The sequence below is a fragment of the Pseudoliparis swirei genome, unplaced genomic scaffold, assembly GCF_029220125.1.
Source record: "Pseudoliparis swirei isolate HS2019 ecotype Mariana Trench unplaced genomic scaffold, NWPU_hadal_v1 hadal_27, whole genome shotgun sequence".
In the NCBI taxonomy this organism is placed as follows: Eukaryota; Metazoa; Chordata; class Actinopteri; order Perciformes; family Liparidae; genus Pseudoliparis; species Pseudoliparis swirei.
In genome coordinates, this window is record NW_026613263.1 from 1,216,715 (window position 1) to 1,236,593 (window position 19,879).

Consider the following 19,879-nt stretch of genomic DNA (forward strand, 5'->3'; position numbering starts at 1 on the left):
CAGATGGACATCAACCTCATAGATGTGGATAAACCACTGCAGGATGTGGATCAACCACTACAGATGTAGATCAATCCTCTACAGATGTGGGATCATCTACAGATGTACATCAACCCCACAGATGTGGATCAACCACTACAGATGTAGATCAATCCTCACAGATGTGATCAACCACTACAGATGTACATCAACCTCACAGATGGACATCAACCTGTACAGATGTGGATAAACCACTACAGATGTAGATCAACCTCTACAGATGGATCAACATACAGATGTGGACCAACCTCTACAGATGTGGATCAACCTGTACAGATGTGGATCAACCTCTACAGATGTGGGATCAACCCCAGATATGGATCAACCACCACAGATGTGGACTGGATCCCACAGATGTGGATCAACCCCACAGATGTATCAATCCCTCACAGATGTTGATCAACCCATGGATCAACCCCCAGATGTGGATCAACATGTACACAGATGTGGATCAATCCTGTACAGATGTGGATCAATCCTCACAGATGTGGATCAACCTCATCAACTTGGATCAACCACTATGATGTAGATCAACCTGTGATCAACCTCTACAGATATGGATCAACCACCACAGATGGATCAACCTGCATGATGTGGATCAACCTACAGATGTGGATCAACTTACAGATGCTGATCAACCCATGGATCAACCCTCACAGATGTGGATCAACATGTATGGCATGTGGTTCAACCTCTACAGATGTGGATCAACCACATGGGATCAACCCAGGCAGACATGACTGCCCTCAGATGTGGGATCAACATGTACAGACAGGGGATCAACCCACAGATGTGGATCAACCTCACAGATGTGGATCAACCACCAAGCAGATGTGGCTCAATCCTGTACAGATGTGGATCAATCTACAGATGTTGATCAACCCCACAGATGGATCAACCTGCACAGATGATCAATCCACTACAGATGTGGATCAACCTCATAGATGCGGATCAAATCCTCACAGATGTGGATCAACCTGTACAGATGTGGATCAACCACTACAGATGTGGATCAACCTTGTACAGGACAGATCAACTATTGATATGTAGATCAACCCCTACAGATGGATCAACCATCATAAGATGTAGATCAACCTGTGGATTAACCTCTACAGGATGTTGGATCAAATCATGGATCAACCTCTCACAGATGTGGGATCAACCCCACAGATGTAGATCAACCTCTACAGCTGTGGGATCAACCACTACAGATGTAGATCAACCTCACAGATGTGGATCAACCATCATTAGATGTGGATCAACCTGTACAGATGTGGATCAACCATTACATATGTAGATCAACCTCTCTACAGATGTGGGATCAACCATCACAGATGTAGATCAACCTGTGGATTAACTGCCACAGATGTTGATCAATCCATGGATCAATCATAGATGTGGGATCAACTTACAGATGACCAGAATCAGAATCAGAAACACAGTTTTATTGCCACAGGAATGTTTACACAAACGGGGAATTTTTTTGGTGGAAGGTGCAACATTTGGACATGACAAACAAACAACAATCAACACGACAGAAAGACAACAAGTAATGTGGAAAGTGTTTGGTGTGTTGCTTCAAGTGGTGTATTTTAGTTAAAGTGCAGTGTTAAATAAAGTGGCATGTGTAAAGGACGTGTGGAGGAGGGAAGAAGAAGGAGGAGGGAGGAGGAGTGGGAGGAAGAGGGAGGAGGAGGAAGAGGAAGGAGCGGAAGAAGGAGGAGAGAGGAAGGTGGAAGAAGAGGTGGTAGTCCTGGGGTGACATGTCAACAGTCCCGGGGGTCCATTGATGAGCCCCGACTGTCGCGACGGGAAAAAGCTATTGGTGTGGCGGTGGTCGTTGTCATGATAGATCACAGTGAGCCTCCTCCCGAGGGAGGACCGAACAGGAGTGTCCAGGTGGGAGGGTCACGGCTGACAATCTTTCTGGCCCGCTTCAGTGACCTGGAAGTGAACAGGACCTGGAGGGAAGGCAGATTGCAGCCGGCATAACCTCCTCGGCCGAAGTTGATGATGCCTCTGCAGCTGCGCTTGTCTTTGGCTGTGGCTGCAGGGTGCCAGACGGTGATGGAGGAGCAGATGATGGACTCAACGATGGTCGTGTGTAGAATTGTACCCATCATCTCCCCTGGCAGGTTGAATTTCCTCACCTGCCTCAGGAAGAACATCCTCTTGCTGGCCTTCTTGGAGATGGAGCCGATGTTCAGCTCCCACTCTGAGGTCTCTGGGTGATGATGGAGCCCAGGAAGGTGCAGGGACTCACAGCCGACGGGGAGTCACACAGGATGAGAGGGGCGGGTGGGGCTGCATTCCTCCTGAAATCCACAACCATCTCCACTGTCTTCAGAGCGCTGAGCTCCAGGAAACAGTTCTTGGCTGCACCAGGTCACCAGGTGGCAGTCCCCCACCTGTAGGCCATGTCTCATGTCCCCACCAGAGATGAGTCCAATGAGGGTGGTGTCATCCGCAAGAACTTTGTGGGAGCTTGACGGACTGGTGACTGGAGGTGCAGCTGTTGGTACAGGAGAACAGCAGAGGGAAAGAACACAGCCTTGGGGGGGAACCCCAGCTAGGTGGTCCGGGAGCCTGAGACGAGTTTCAGCCTCCAACGTGCTGCTTCCTGTCGGTCAGGAAGTCTGTGATCCACCTGCAGGTGGAGCCTGGGCACGTGCAGCTGGGAGAGCTTGTCCCAGCAGGGACGTGATGATTGTATTGAAAGCAGAGCTGAAGTCCACAAACAGGATCCTGGGCGAGGGTTCCTCGGGAGTCCAGATGCTGGAGGATGTAGTGAAGGGCCATGTTGACTGTGTCATCGCCTGCAGACCTGTTGGCTCTGTAGGCGAACTGCAGGGGTCCCAGGAGGGTCGGTGATGGTCTTGAGGTGACAGGACCAGCTGCTCAGTGCGACTCTCATGACCACAGAGGTCAGGGGGCGACGGGCCTGTAGTCACGCTTGAGTCCTGTGATCTCAAGTTTTTGGGGACGGGATGATGGTGGAGGCCTTGAAGCAGGCTGAACGTGGCATGTCTCCAGGGAGGTGTGTTGAAGATGTCGTGAACACCGGAGACAGCTGGTCAGCACAGTTTCAGGGTGGAGGGGAGACGGAGTCCGGTCCCGCTGCTTTATGCGGGGTTCTGCTTTTTAAACAGCCTGTTGACGCCTCTCTCCAGGATGACGAGGCGTCAGCTGAGTTGATGGAGGGTGTCTAGAGGTGTGAGCCCCTGATGGGCTGGGGGAGTGTGGGCTGATGGTCTGTGGCTTGTTGATGGGGCTGTGGGGGATTGTCTCAGGACTGCTCCATTGTCTTTTCAAAGCTGCAGTAGAACTATTTAGCTCGCCTGCCAGAAGCACATTGTTCATGGAGTGGGGTGATTTGGGCTTTCAGGAATGCTGTGATCTGCCTGAGCTCTCCAGACAGAAGCAGAGTCGCTTTGCTGAGAGCAAGCTGTTGCAGTTTCTCAGAGCAGAAGCTTAGCATCTCTCACCGCCTTTGCTAAACCTGGTATTTGACCCCCTGTGTACAGGTCCTTGTCCTCCACTCCCAATGCCTGGTCCTTCTGCAGTCTTAGCTTCCTGAGTTCACAGAACCAGGGTTTGTCGCTGTTATAACTCACCCTGGAGCTGGGATGGAATACAGCTGTCCTCACAGAAGCTGATGTAGTGAAGTTACAGCCCTGTGTACTCATCCAGGCTGTTGGTAGCAGTCCTGATGACATCCCAGTCAGTACCGACCAAGCACGCCCGCAGCTCCTCCAGTGCCTCACTGGTCCACTTCTTGGACTTCCTCACCACAGGTTTGCAGGGCTTTAGCCTCTGCCTGCATGAGGGAAACAGATGAAGCATGACGTGGTCAGAGTTTCCCAGTGCAAGTCGCGAGGACGGCGTGATAAGGCCTCTGCTGGATTGTTGTGTAGCAGTGGTCCAGAATCAGCTCTTCTCCTGGTAGGGCATTAATTAAACTGTCTATATTTAGGAGTTCAGGCTGAGGCTCCTTTTGTTAAAACTCCCCGAGTACAATAATTAAAGAGTCCGGAAGGTCCGGCCTCCACACAACTGTATCTGTTCAGTTTAGGGTCGTTGTGTCGTTGCACGCTTCTGCGGCATGTAAACTCCGCCAGGATGAATGAAGTTAACTCACGTGGGGAGTAGAAGGGTTTGCAGTGAATGATAAAGATTCCAGGTCCGCTAACAGTGCTGTAGAATCATCTGCTACTGCCGCTGCACCAGCCGTTGTTGAGGTAAAGCAGATTCCTCCACCTTTGTTTTTCCGGAGAGCTCAGTGACCCGGGTCCGCCGGAATAGCTGGAAGCCAGCTGGAAGCGTAGCTGAGAGCCGCAGAGTCTGGTATCGATCCACTTAGCCATGATTCCAGTAGAAAGCACAGGACGGAGGATGAGGAGAAGTCTCTGTCTCTCCCTTCACCAGCAGCTGGAGTCTCGTCCAGTTTGTTGCACAGTGAGCGGACGTTGAGAGAAATATGCCCGGCAGCGCCTGTACGAGATCCCCTGCTTCCGCAGTCAGCATACGAGCGCCCCTGAGCCGCTTTCCTCTTCTCGGCGCGCATCTCACACAGGTTAAGGTGAGCACACCTTTACAAAATGTCCAGTAACCCACAGAAGTTAAAACGCTGGAAATAACCGCTTAGAGTTGTTCCCTGATGTTCAAGAGCTCTTCTGGTGAAAGAGCTCTGGGAAATCAAGAAAAACAGTATTTAAGATTTAAAAACAACAAAAACATCACAGCATCAACGCACCGAGGTAGGTTGCCGCGTTTCACTGATAGATTCTCTAGATAAGCGCCATACACATAGACAGTAAGGTACTCAAGTACCTCCAAGATATAAGGTACCTCCAAGATATATGGTCTCATCTCGAAGAGATAGAAGTACCATAAGTGACATCTCAAAGAGATAGGTTAATCTAGTCACTTTAGCTGACCTTGTATTGGATACAGCACAAAAGTGGTTGGAGGCCAAAGCAATCAGCATCTATTGTTCATGAAGTCACATGACACACGTTCAGTCTCCTCCTGTGCATGACAGTGCCTATGAGTTCAGATGTCTGGGCTCCACATGACCATCTATTGTTCACACTGGTCACATGACACACACTGCACTGGCAGCTACACCTTTGGCCTGTCAGCACACACACACACACACACACACACACACAGATACGGTCCGGGATGCTTTGGTGTGTAAGCAGCCTCGTTGCCATTCCTTTGTTTTACCTTTAACAGGTCGAATGTCGGTCAAGTGATGAAGAACATCCAGGGAGTGAAGAAGGAAGTGTCATTGTGCGATGAAGAGGATGAACGGTGACAAGGTCGAGCTGGACGAGTCTCGTGAGAAGAGGAAACATTCACTTTATACTTGTTAATAACGTACGGTAAGAACGTCCTACATGACATCTATTGACATGTCACACTGGTCACTGAACATGCTAAGACCCTTGTTCATCTGTCACAGCACACACACACACACACACACACACACACACACACACACACATTTATTGTTCATCTGGTAAGCAGCACGCCGCTACATCTATTGTTCATCCAAGTCTCATGACAGGCTCTATTGTTCCATCTGGGTCACATGACATCCATTGTTCATCTAGGAAGTACACAGCGGCGAAGAGGATGAACGGTGACATCTATTGTTCGAGTCTGGTCACATGAGGAAATACATCTACTTGTTCATCTGGTCACATGACATCTATTGTTCATCTGGTCACATGACATCTATTGTTCATCTGGTCACACTGACATCTACTGTCCATCTGGTCATACATGACATCTATTGTTCATCTGGTCTCATGAGACATCTATTGTTCATCCAAGTCACATGACATCTATTGTTCATCTGGTCACATGACATCTATTGTTCATCTAGGACACACATGACATCTAATTGTTCATTCAGTCACATGACATCTATTGTTCATCTGGTCACATGATTATCTATTGTTCATCTGGTCACATGACATCTATTGTTCATCTGGTCACATTGACATCTATTGTTCATCTAGTCACATGACATCTATTGTTCATCTGGTCACATGACATTCCATGGTTCATCTGGTCACATGACATCTATTGTTCATCTGGTCACATGACATCTATTGTTCATTCAGTCACATGACATCTATTGTTCATCTGGTCACATGACATCTATTGTTCATCTGGTCACATTACATCTATTGTTCATCTGGTCACATGACATCTATTGTTCATCTGGTCACATGACATCTATTGTTCATCTGCTATCGTCACATGACATCTATTGTTCATCCAGTAACATGACATCTATTGTTCATCAGGTCACATGACATCTATTGTTCATCCAGTAACATGACATCTATTATTGAGTCCATCTGGTCCCATGACATCTATTGTCCACCTGGTCACATGACATCTATTGTTCATCTGGTCACATGACATCTATTGTTCATCCGCTTCCTCCCTGAAGTCCTTTTGACTTTACCGCCCCTGGGGTCATCGGACCCTGCGAGACGGCACAGATCCCATCTGCCTGATGGACTGCCTGCCTGGAATTCTGTGCTCATGACCACGCCCACTGTCCTGTTGAGACTCCGCCCACTGTTGAGAGACCCGCCCACCTCCTCCCCACCACCATCTGCCTGATGGATCGTGGAGGTTCCCATCGGGAATATGCCTACTATGAATCTGGTCACATGACATCTATTGTTCATCTGGTCACATGACACTATTGTTCATCTGGTCACATGACATCTATTGTTCATCTGGTCACATGACATCTAGGAGAGAGGGATCCTGCTTGCCTCCTCCATTTCCTTCCCTTTTTCCCGAAGGGTTATTTGGGAGCTCTTTTCCTATCCGATGAGGTTTTGGGGCAGTGGATGAACCATGACTGTAAAGCACCCCAGACAAATTTGTTCATCTGGTCACATGACAAAATAAAACTCTATTGTTCATCTGGTCACATGACATCTATTGTTCATCTGGTCACATGACATCTATTGTTCATCGAGTCACATGACATCTATTGTTCATCTGGTCACATGACATCTATTGTTCATCTCACATGACATCTATTGTTCATCTAGTCACATGACATCTATTGTTCATCTGGTCACATGACATCTATTGTTCATCTGGTCACATGACATCTATTGTTCATCTGGTCACTTGACATCTATTGTTCATCTAGTCACATGACATCTATTGTTCATCTGGTCACATGACATCTATTGTTCATCTAGTCACATGACATCTATTGTTCATCTGGTCACATGACATCTATTGTTCATCTGGTCACATGACATCTATTGTTCATCTGTCATGACATCTATTGTTCATCTGGTCACATGACATCTATTATTAAGTTCATCTTGGTCACATGACATCTATTGTTCATCTGGTCACATGACATCTATTGTTCATCTGTCACATGACATCTATTGTTTATCTGTCTATCTGTCCATCATTGTTCACCTGGTCACATGACATCTATTGTTCATCTAGTCACATGACATCTATTGTTCATCTGTTCACATGACATCTATTGTTCATCTGGTCACATGACATCTATTGTTCATCTAGTCACATGACATCTATTGTTCATCTGGTCACATGACATCTATTGTTCATCTGGTCACATGACATATATTGTTCATCTAGTCACATGACATCTATTGTTCACCTGGTCACATGACATCTATTGTTCATCTGGTCACATGACATCTATTGTTCATCTGGTCACATGACATCTATTGTTCATCTGGTCACATGACATCTATTGTTCATCTGGTCACATGACATCTATTGTTCATCTAGTCACATGACATCTATTGTTCATCTGGTCACATGACATCTATTGTTCATCTAGTCACATGACATCTATTGTTCATCTGGTCACATGACATCTATTGTTCATCTAGTCACATGACATATTGTTCATCTGGTCACATGACATCTATTGTTCATCTGGTCACATGGACATCTATTGTTCATCTGGTCACATGACATCTATTGTTCATCTGGTCACATGACATCATTGTTCATCTGGGTCACATGACATCTATTGTTCATCAAGTCACATGACATCTATTGTTCATCTGGTCACATGACATCTATTGTTCATCTGGTCACATGACATCTATTGTTCATCCTGGTCACATGACATCTATTGTTCATCTGGTCACATGACATCTATTGTTCATCTGGTCACATGGCATCTATTGTCCATCTAGTCAGCGACATTTGGTTGTCTATTCATCACATGACATCTATTGTTCATCTGTACACATGACATCTATTGTCCATGTGTTCACATGACATCTATTGTTCATCTAGTCACATGACATCTATTGTGCATCTGGTCACATGACTTATTAATTATCTGGCTCACATGACATATAGCTGTTTATTCAGTCACATGACATATATTGTCTATCTGGTCTCATGTCATATATTGTTCATCTGGTCACATGACATCTATTGTTCATCCATTAGTCATCTATTTATTGTTCATCTGGTCACATGACATCTATTGTTCATCTGGTCACATGACATCTATTGTTCATCTAGTCACATGACATCTATTGTTCATCTGGTCACATGACATCTATTGTTCATCTGGTCACATGACATCTATTGTTCATCTGGTCACATGACATCTATTGTTCATCTAGTCACATGACATATCTGGTCACATGACATCTATTGTTCATCTGGTCACATGACATCTATTGTTCATCTGGTCACATGACATCTATTGTTCATCTGGTCACATGACATCTATTGTTCATCTGGTCACATGACATCTATTGTTCATCTGGTCACATGACATCTATTGTTCATCTGGTCACATGACATCTATTGTTCATCTGGTCACATGACATCTATTGTTCATCTGGTCACATGACATCTATTGTTCATCTAGTCTCATGACATCTATTGTTCATCTGGTCACATGACATCTATTGTTCATCTGGTCACATGACATATATTGTTCATCTGGTCACATGACATCTATTGTTCATCTGGTCACATGACACATATTGTCTATCTGGTCACATGACATCTATTGTTCATCTGGTCACATGACATCTATTGTCTATCTGTCACATGACATCTATTGTTCATCTGGTCAAGCATGACATCTATTGTTCATCTGGCTCAGCATGACATCTATTGTTCATCTAGTCACATGACATCTATTGTTCATCTGGTCACATTATGACATCTATTGTCTCATCCTTGGTCTCACATGACATCTATATTGTTCACCTGGTCACATGACATCTATTGTTCATCTTGGTCACATGACATCTATTGTTCATCTGGTCATTTCATGATTATCTATTGTTCATCTGGTCACATGACATCTAATATTGTTCATCTAGTCACATGACATCTATTGTCTCCTCATCTGGTCACATGACATATATTGTTCATCTGTCACATGACATCTATTGTTCATCTGGTCACACGGGACATCTATTGTTCATCTAGTCACATGACATCTATTGTTCATCTGGGTCACATGACATCTATTGTTCATCTGGTCACATTGACATCCATTGTTCATCTGGTCCACATGACATCTACTTTGTTCATCGGTCACATGACATTATAGTTGTTCATCTGGTCACATGACATCTATTGTTCCATCTGGCTCACATGACATATGCTTGTTCATCTGGTCACATGACATCTATTGTTCATCTGGTCACATGACATCTATTGTTCTCTGGTCACATGACATCTATATTGTTCATCTGGTGCTATGACATATATTGTTCATCTAGTCACATGACATCTATTGTTCATCTCAGTCACTATGACATCTATTAAGTTCATCTGGTCACATGACATCTATTGTCTCATCTGGTCACATGACATCTATTGTTCATCTGGTCACATGACATCTATTAGTTCATCTGGTCACATGACATCTATTGTTCATCTGGTCACATGACATCTATTGTTCATCTGGTCACATGACATCTATTGTTCATCTGGTCACATGACATCTATTGTTCATCTAGTCACATGACATCTATTATTCATCTGGTCACATGACATCTATTGTTCATCTGGTCACATGACATCTATTGTTCATCTAGTCACATGACATCTATTGTTCATCTGGTCACATGACATCTATTGTTCATCTGGTCACATGACATCTATTGGTCATCTGGTCACATGACATCTATTGTTCATCTGGTCACATGACATCTATTGTTCATCTGGTCACATGACATATATTGTTCATCTGGTCACATGACATCTATTGTTCATCTGGTCACATGACATCTATTGTTCATCTAGTCACATGACATCTATTGTTCATCTAGTCACATGACATCTATTGTCCATCTGGTCACATGACATCTATTGTTCATCTGGTCACATGACATCTATTGTTCATCTAGTCACATGACATCTATTGTTCATCGTCACATGACATCTATTGTTCATCTAGTCACATGACATATATTGTTCATCTGGTCACATGACATCTATTGTTCATCTAGTCACATGACATCTATTGTTCATCTAGTCACATGACATCTATTGTTCATCTAGTCACATGACATCTATTGTTCATCTAGTCACATGACATATATTGTTCATCTGGTCACATGACATCTATTGTTCATCTGGTCACATGACATCTATTGTTCATCTGGTCACATGACATCTATTGTTCATCTGGTCACATGACATCTATTGTTCATCTGGTCACATGACATCTATTGTTCATCTAGTCACATGACATCTATTGTTCATCTAGTCACATGACATCTATTGTTCATCTAGTCACATGACATCTATTGTTCATCTGGTCACATGACATCTATTGTTCATCTGGTCACATGACATCTATTGTTCATCTGGTCACATGACATCTATTGTTCATCTGGTCACATGACATCTATTGTTCATCTAGTCACATGACATCTATTGTTCATCTGGTCACATGACATCTATTGTTCATCTAGTCACATGACATCTATTGTTCATCTAGTCACATGACATCTATTGTTCATCTAGTCACATGACATCTATTGTTCATCTGGTCACATGACATCTATTGTTCATCTGGTCACATGACATCTATTGTTCATCTGGTCACATGACATCTATTGTTCATCTGGTCACATGACATCTATTGTTCATCTAGTCACATGACATCTATTGTTCATCTGGTCACATGACATCTATTGTTCATCTGGTCACATGACATCTATTGTTCATCTGGTCACATGACATCTATTGTTCATCTGGTCACATGACATCTATTGTTCATCTGGTCACATGACATCTATTGTTCATCTAGTCACATGACATCTATTGTTCATCTGGTCACATGACATCTATTGTTCATCTGGTCACATGACATCTATTGTTCATCTAGTCACATGACATCTATTGTTCATCTAGTCACATGACATCCATTGTTCATCTGGTCACATGACATCTATTGTTCATCTAGTCACATGACATCTATTGTTCATCTGGTCACATGACATCTATTGTTCATCTAGTCACATGACATCTATTGTTCACCTGGTCACATGACATCTATTGTTCATCTAGTCACATGACATCTATTGTTCATCTAGTCACATGACATCTATTGTTCATCTGGTCACATGACATCTATTGTTCATCTGGTCACATGACATCTATTGTTCACCTGGTCACATGACATCTATTGTTCATCTAGTCACATGACATCTATTGTTCATCTGGTCACATGACATCTATTGTTCATCTGGTCACATGACATCTATTGTTCACCTGGTCACATGACATCTATTGTTCATCTGGTCACATGACATCTATTGTTCATCTGGTCACATGACATCTATTGTTCATCTGGTCACATGACATCTATTGTTCATCTGGTCACATGACATCTATTGTTCATCTGGTCACATGACATCTATTGTTCATCTAGTCACATGACATCTATTGTTCATCTGGTCACATGACATCTATTGTTCATCTGGTCACATGACATCTATTGTTCACCTGGTCACATGACATCTATTGTTCATCTAGTCACATGACATCTATTGTTCACCTGGTCACATGACATCTATTGTTCACCTGGTCACATGACATCTATTGTTCATCTAGTCACATGACATCTATTGTTCATCTAGTCACATGACATCTATTGTTCATCTGGTCACATGACATCTATTGTTCATCTGGTCACATGACATCTATTGTTCATCTGGTCACATGACATCTATTATTCATCTGGTCACATGACATCTATTGTTCATCTAGTCACATGACATCTATTGTTCATCTGGTCACATGACATCTATTGTTCATCTAGTCACATGACATCTATTGTTCATCTGGTCACATGACATCTATTGTTCATCTGGTCACATGACATCTATTGTTCATCTGGTCACATGACATCTATTGTTCATCTGGTCACATGACATCTATTGTTCATCTGGTCACATGACATCTATTGTTCATCTGGTCACATGACATCTATTGTTCATCTGGTCACATGACATCTATTGTTCATCTGGTCACATGACATCTATTGTTCATCTGGTCACATGACATCTATTGTTCATCTGGTCACATGACATCTATTGTTCATCTGGTCACATGACATCTATTGTTCATCTGGTCACATGACATCTATTGTTCATCTGGTCACATGACATCTATTGTTCATCTGGTCACATGACATCTATTGTTCATCTGGTCACATGACATCTATTGTTCATCTGGTCACATGACATCTATTGTTCATCTAGTCACATGACATATATTGTTCATCTGGTCACATGACATCTATTGTTCATCTGGTCACATGACATCTATTGTTCATCTGGTCACATGACATCTATTGTTCAAATAGTCACATGACATCTATTGTTCATCTAGTCACATGACATCTATTGTTCATCTCGTCACATGACATCTATTGTTCATCTAGTCACATGACATCTATTGTTCATCTGGTCACATGACATCTATTGTTCATCTGGTCACATGACATCTATTGTTCATCTGGTCACATGACATCTATTGTTCACCTGGTCACATGACATCTATTGTTCATCTGGTCACATGAGATCTATTGTTCATCTGGTCACATGACATCTATTGTTCATCTAGTCACATGACATCTATTGTTCACCTGGTCACATGACATCTATTGTTCATCTAGTCACATGACATCTATTGTTCATCTGGTCACATGACATCTATTGTTCATCTGGTCACATGACATCTATTGTTGATCTAGTCCAGGGGTCACCAACGCGGTGCCCGCGGGCACTTGGTCGCCCGTAAGGACCAGATGAGTCGCCCGCTGGCATGTTCTAAAAATAGCTCAAATAGCAGCACTTACCAGTGAGCTGCCTCTATTTTTTAAATTGTATTTATTTATTTAGCTATTCTTGTTTAAATCACACTTACATGTAACTTACAAATGACAATATATATATATAAACACTTAAAATGTAAAATGTTTTTTGTGTTTAATATAAATGAACTCTGACCGAGTAAAGTTCAAAGGTCAGTATTGTGCGCATGACCAAAACGTAGCGTTTGTTGCGCTCTTACAAACAAGCTAACGTTAGCGGACGCAGCTAATATGAGGAGAAGAGTTACCCCAAAAAATGTCAGAAAAAAGAAAAAACATATCATTTTCACGACGAATGGGAGGTAGAGTTTTTTACCACTGTGAAAGGATCCTGCGTGTGTTTAATTTGCGGGCAACTGTGGAATAGCAAAGCGGCACAATGTGGAGAGACATTTTACCACGTGTCACACAAGCTACCATGCTAACTACCCACCGGGCAGCGCACTGCTTGGCGCAGAAAAAGCCAGCGAGTTAAAGGCAGCTTTGTGCAAACAGCAGTCTTTTTTTCACTAGACCGGTTAAAACTCCCAAAAGCAACGAAGCCTCGTTTAGAGCTACGCAATTCTTGATGAAGAAAAAGAAGGCATTTACAGACGGGGAGGTTGTCAAAGAAGCAATGATGATAATTGCTAAAACTGTGCTTGAAGACGAGAAGTATGGAACCGATGTACTCTCCAGTCTCTCCGATGTTCAACTCGGGGCAACTACAATGGTAAGAAGAGTGTCGGCGATGTCTGGGAACTTGACCGACCAGCTGGACCGTGATCTGGCGAGGTGCCGGTGGTTCAGCATCCAGTGTGACGAGTCGGTGGACAGCAGCAGTACGGCGCAGCTGATGGTCTTTATCCGGATGGTGTTTGATGATTTCTCCACAAAAGAAGAACTTCTGACACTACTGCCCCTGAAGACAACTACGAGGGGAGTTGACATTTATAACGCAGTGAAGGAGTTTTTGGTGGAAAAAAAGGTGCCGCTGGAAAAGCTGGTATCAGTGACTACGGATGGGGCTCCTGCTATGATCGGCCGACACATAGGATTCGTTGCTCACTGTAAAGCTGACCCAGAGTTCCCAAAGTTTCTGCAGTACCACTGCATCATACACCAGCAGGCCTTATGTGCAAAAGTGATCTGCTTTGAGCACGTAATGACTCCCGTCGTGAAGATCATAAACAGCATCCGCTCCAGAGCTAAACAGCACAGGACATTCAAGGTACTTTTGGAGGAGCTGTCAGCTGAATATGGTGACCTGCTACTACACACAGAAATCCGATGGCTCAGCAGGGGACGAATTTTGCAACGTTTTTGTCACTTTTGGGTGAAATCAAAGAGTTCATGCAGTCCAGAGGTGAGGACACCGTGCTGCTGGAGGACACTGAGTGGATACTTGACCTTGCATTTTTAACGGACATTACTGGAAAACTGAACAGTTTGAACTGTGAGCTGCAAGGCAAAGGTAAAACTATCGCCGATATGATAAGTGCTTTAAATGCATTTAAAGCTAAGATGAACCTTTTCTCTGTGCATTTACAGAGTAAAAAAGTGCTGCACTTTCCCTCTGTGCAGATGGTGCTGAAAGACAATGCTTCTGCATCTGAGACTTTTGACAAAGTTGCAGAAAAGTACTCTCAGGTCATAAACAGAGTTGGGCAAGAGTTTGAGAACAGGTTTTGTGACCTGGATCAGCTTGAGCCATGTGTGTCGTTCATTTCTAATCCTTTCATGAACGTGGACATATCATGCATTGCTGAGCAGTTAAGTGCAACATTCAGCCTGGATGCTGAACAGGTGGAGATTGAAATTGTAACACTGCAAAATGACCTCCACCTCAAAGCCCACCAGGCTGCACCAAACTTTTGGTGCCTTGTTGACACAGAAAAGTACAGTGGTGTATGCGCAGCAGCTATGAAGGTTGCAAGCCTGTTTGGTTCAACTTATCTTTGTGAATCAGCCTTTTCTGACATGAACTTCATCAAGAACAAACACAGAACACGCCTCACTGATGCACATCTGCAGGACTCACTCAGAGTTGCAGTGTCAAGTTACACACCAGAGTACAACACACTAGTTAACAGCATGCAATGCCAGGCTTCCCACTAACTGACAAAGAAACAGATAACAAATTTGGTGTCCAGTTCAAAGTGTGACATGATTTATTTAAAAATTTGAGAGTTGACTTTTGTATTTTACATGAGTTATTATTTGTACAAACATGGTGCAAAGTAATTCATGATTTGTTAAAAAATGTTAGTGGCTAACTAGTTAAAATGGGATATTGTGATTTCACAAGACTGTCTTAAGTGATCATTTAAAATGTTCAATTTGAAAAATGTGCACTTAGAGAAAATATAAAAATAAAGTGTTGCATATTGATATTTATCTGTTTCTATATATATTTATTGTGAGAAATCATGAAGATGATCAGTGTTTCCACAAAGATAAATATCATTAATTATTAATAATAACATAGAGTTAAAGGTAATTGAGCAAATTGGCTATTTCTGGCAATTTATTTAAGTGTGTATCAAACTGGTAGCCCTTCGCATTAATCAGTACCCAAGAAGTAGCTCTTGGTTTCAAAAATGTTGGTGACCCCTGATCTAGTCACATGACATCTATTGTTCATCTGGTCACATGACATCTATTGTTCATCTGGTCACATGACATCTATTGTTCATCTGGTCACATGACATCTATTGTTCATCTGGTCACATGACATCTATTGTTCATCAGGTCACATGACATATATTGTTCATCTGGTCACATGACATCTATTGTTCATCTAGTCACATGACATCTATTGTTCATCTGGTCACATGACATCTATTGTTCATCTAGTCACATGACATCTATTGTTCATCTGGTCACATGACATCTATTGATCATCTGGTCACGTGACATCTGAAGAGAGAGGAGCTCAGTGTATCTATAAGACTCTCCTCTCTCCTCTCTCTCCCCGTCTCGTCATCAGTACCTGTACCAGGTGCATCCTGCATGTGTGTGTGGGAAGGGCTCTAGAGAGCATCGTGGTGCTAGTGTTTCCTCCTAATCCTACACACACACACACACACACTCCTTAGGTGCAATGGGATTAGCTGCGATGCTCTGGCACTCTCTTCTGTTAATCCCTCTAATCTGTGAAGAGGACATACACACACATTCATTCACATACACACATACACACACATTCATTCACATACACACACACACACATTCACACACACACACACACACACACACACACACACACACACACACACACACACACACACACACACACACACACACACACACACACACACACACGCAGCAGAAGCTCCTGTTGTGAGGACACTGGGGACGGTTCCTCCTGTAATGTAAATATAACACAGGTATGAGGGTCCAGAGCGACTCCCTGTTAGCGTCTGACGGGCCCGCCTACGCCCTGGAGGCGGGCCCATCTACACCCTGGAGGCGGGCCCGTCTACGCCCTGGAGGCGGGCCCATCTACGCCCTGGAGGCGGGCCCATCTACGCCCTGGAGGCGGGCCCGTCTACGCCCTGGAGGCGGGCCCATCTATGCCCTGGAGGCGGGCCCATCTATGCCCTGGAGTTGGGCCCGTCTACGCCCTGGAGGCGGGCCCATCTACGCCCTGGAGGCGGGCCCATCTACGCCCTGGAGTTGGGCCCGTCTACGCCCTGGAGGCGGGCCCATCTACGCCCTGGAGGCCGGCCCGTTTACGCCCTGGAGGCGCTGTGATGCTTGTTCAGAGGCTCGGAGACGGGTCAGCTCACGCCGTGGTCCACACTGATGGACCTGCAGACGGAGAGGCGCTGCTCGTCTGTCAGGGACAGGTGTGTGAGGTCGTGGTATCAACGACCTTTAAGATGGAGGTTGGTGCTCAGAGGTTCAGCAGCACTTCCCTTCTCGCGGTGAGACGCCTGAGACACGGAGCTGGTCTGGTGGGCCGAGAGCAACAGCCCAAGAGGATTCTATTGGCTCCCAGTGATTTCATCCTCAGTTCTACTGGCTGTGTATCCGCAGAGGGGGCGCGTCCTGAACTCAACCCCTGCCCCGCTGAGCTAGAGCCGCATACTCGTTTTATGGGGAAATATAGTTTTATATATAATATAATAAAATGCTGTATTTGTATATATTAAATACACAGTAGTGACATATATGTGTTGGAGGCGTGGCCTAAGTCTCTGGACCAGAACCTCTTGGTTCTCTTGGTAACTCCTGTCCAACACGTGAACAGAGTTTATGTCACAACTCTATTCTCACAACGAGCAGGATGAGAAGACATGAAGACGTTTTAATAAAACATGAATAAGTAAAGTATACAGAGTGAATGTGTGTGCAACAGGTTATCTACAGATATTAATAAAGGAAGATTAACAGGCTTTGTGAGGCTCTCATCCCATTGGACGGTCTCAACCAATCACATCGCTGTATTTCACACAGCAGGACGATGGAGTTGTTCTTATTGGACATCAGTAAACGTGTCGATGCCTCGGTGGAGGCGGGTCAACGTGCAGCTCAGGGGGCGTGTCCTCTTCAGGAAGCCACGCCCCCTGTTGCTCCTTAGTTGTGGGTCAGTCACAGTGTGCTCTCTGTTGAGTGGTCTCTCTCTCTCTCCCTCTCTCTCCCCTTCTCTCTCTCCCTCTCTCCCCCTCTCTCTCTCTCCCTCTCTCTTCCTCTCTCTCCCCCCCTCTATCTCTCTCTCCCCTTCTCTCTCTCCCTCTCTCTCCCCCTCTCTCTCTCTCCCTCTCTCTTCCTCTCTCCCCCCCTCTATCTCTCTCTTTCTCTCTCTCCCTCTCTCTCTCCCTCTCTCTCTCTCACTCCCTCTCTCCTCCCTCTCTCTCCCTCTCCTCTCTCTCTCTCCTCTCTCTCCCTCTCTCTCTCTCTCCTCTCTCTCCCCTCTCTCCTCTCTCTCTCTCTCTCCTCTCTCTCCCCTCTCTCTCTTCTCCCCTCTCTCCCTTCTCTCCCTTCTCTCCTCTCCTCTCTCCCCTCTCCTCTCTCTCCCTTCTCTCTCTTCTCTCCTCTATCTCCTCTCTCTCCCCTCTCTCTCTCTCTCTCCCCTCTCTCTCTCTCTCTCTCCTCTCTCTTCTCTCTCTCTCTCCCTCTCTCTCCCTCTCTGTCTCTCTCTCTCCTCTCTCTCTCTCCCTCTCTCTTCCTCTCTCTCCCCTTCTCTCTCTCTCTCTATCTCCCCTCTCTCTCTCTCTCTCCCCTTCTCTCTCCCCTCTCTCTCTCCCTCTCTCCCCTCTCTCTCTCTCTCTCTCTCTCTCTCCTCTCTCTCCTCTCTCTCTCTCCTCTCTCTCTCTCCCTCTCTCTTTATCTCTCTCCCTCTCTCTCCCTCTCTCTCCCCCTCTGTCTCTCTCTCTCCCTCTCTCTTCCTCTCTCTCCCCCCTCTCTCTCTCTCTCACAATCTCTCTCTCCCCTTCTCTCTCCCCTCCTTCTCTCCCCTCTCTCTCTCTCTCCTCCCTCTCTCTCTCCCCTTCTCTCTCTTCCTCTCTCTCTCTCCCTCTCTCTCTCTCTGTCTCTCTCTCTCTATTTTTTCATATGAAAGAGGGAATAATGTGGTGATTAAATAGAGTCGTATATTAAAGTACAGCTGACATTAGAATTAGCATAATGTGCTCTCGCCTCGGGCTTCACACTTTATTTGCCATCTGCGCTGGACTCCCTTCCCCCGGGAGACTCACACACACACACACACACGTACACACACACACCTACACACACACTCTCACTACACACACTAAGCTCCAGCAGAGATCTTACCATAATTTTATTTTAGGAGACATTTCATGTTTTTGAATATCTGAAGTTTTTTCTTCCTGTTTTTGTATAATTAATATACGTTAATATGGGTTAATACGTTATTATTGGTTCTGTAGTTTACTGTTTTCATTTTGTGACTTTAATTTTGTATTTTACCATTATTACATATATCTTTATTAACTATAACACTTTTATTGTATTTTGCTTGTGATTCATTTCAATGTTTGTTCAAGCGTGACATTCCAGACACTAAATACTGAGTTTAAAAAACAATTACATATAATAAGTCCAGAGTGTCCTGAGCATTATGAAACACACACACAGACACACACACACACACACACACACACACACACACACACACACACACACACACACACACACTCAAACAAGTGAAGCAATTACAGCAACATGTTCCCTCGTATCTGAGATGAGTTACGAGGGCAACACAACGCGCCTCATGTGACACGCAGACAATTACCACTGTGTGTGTGTGTGTCTGTGTGTGTGTGTGTGTGTGTGTGTGTGTGTGTGTGTGTGTGTGTGTGTCTGTGTGTGTGTGTGTCTGTGTGTGTGTCTGTGTGTGTGTGTGTGTGTCTGTGTGTGTGTGTGTGTGTGTGTGTGTGTGTGTGTGTGTGTCTGTGTGTGTGTCTGTGTGTGTGTGTCTGTGTGTGTGTG

The 19,879-nt window shown here is 44.4% G+C and overlaps 1 protein-coding gene across 1 annotated transcript in view; it reads left to right on the forward strand.

The window, feature by feature from the left end:
- Positions 1-19,879, forward strand: part of bcl11ba (BCL11 transcription factor B a) — a 59,499-nt gene that overhangs the window by 35,468 nt on the left and 4,152 nt on the right. Inside the window, exon 3 of the mRNA XM_056410798.1 lies at positions 16,810-17,152. Within this exon, the coding sequence (XP_056266773.1) occupies positions 16,810-17,152 (343 nt within the window). The remainder of the gene's footprint in view (positions 1-16,809; positions 17,153-19,879) is intronic.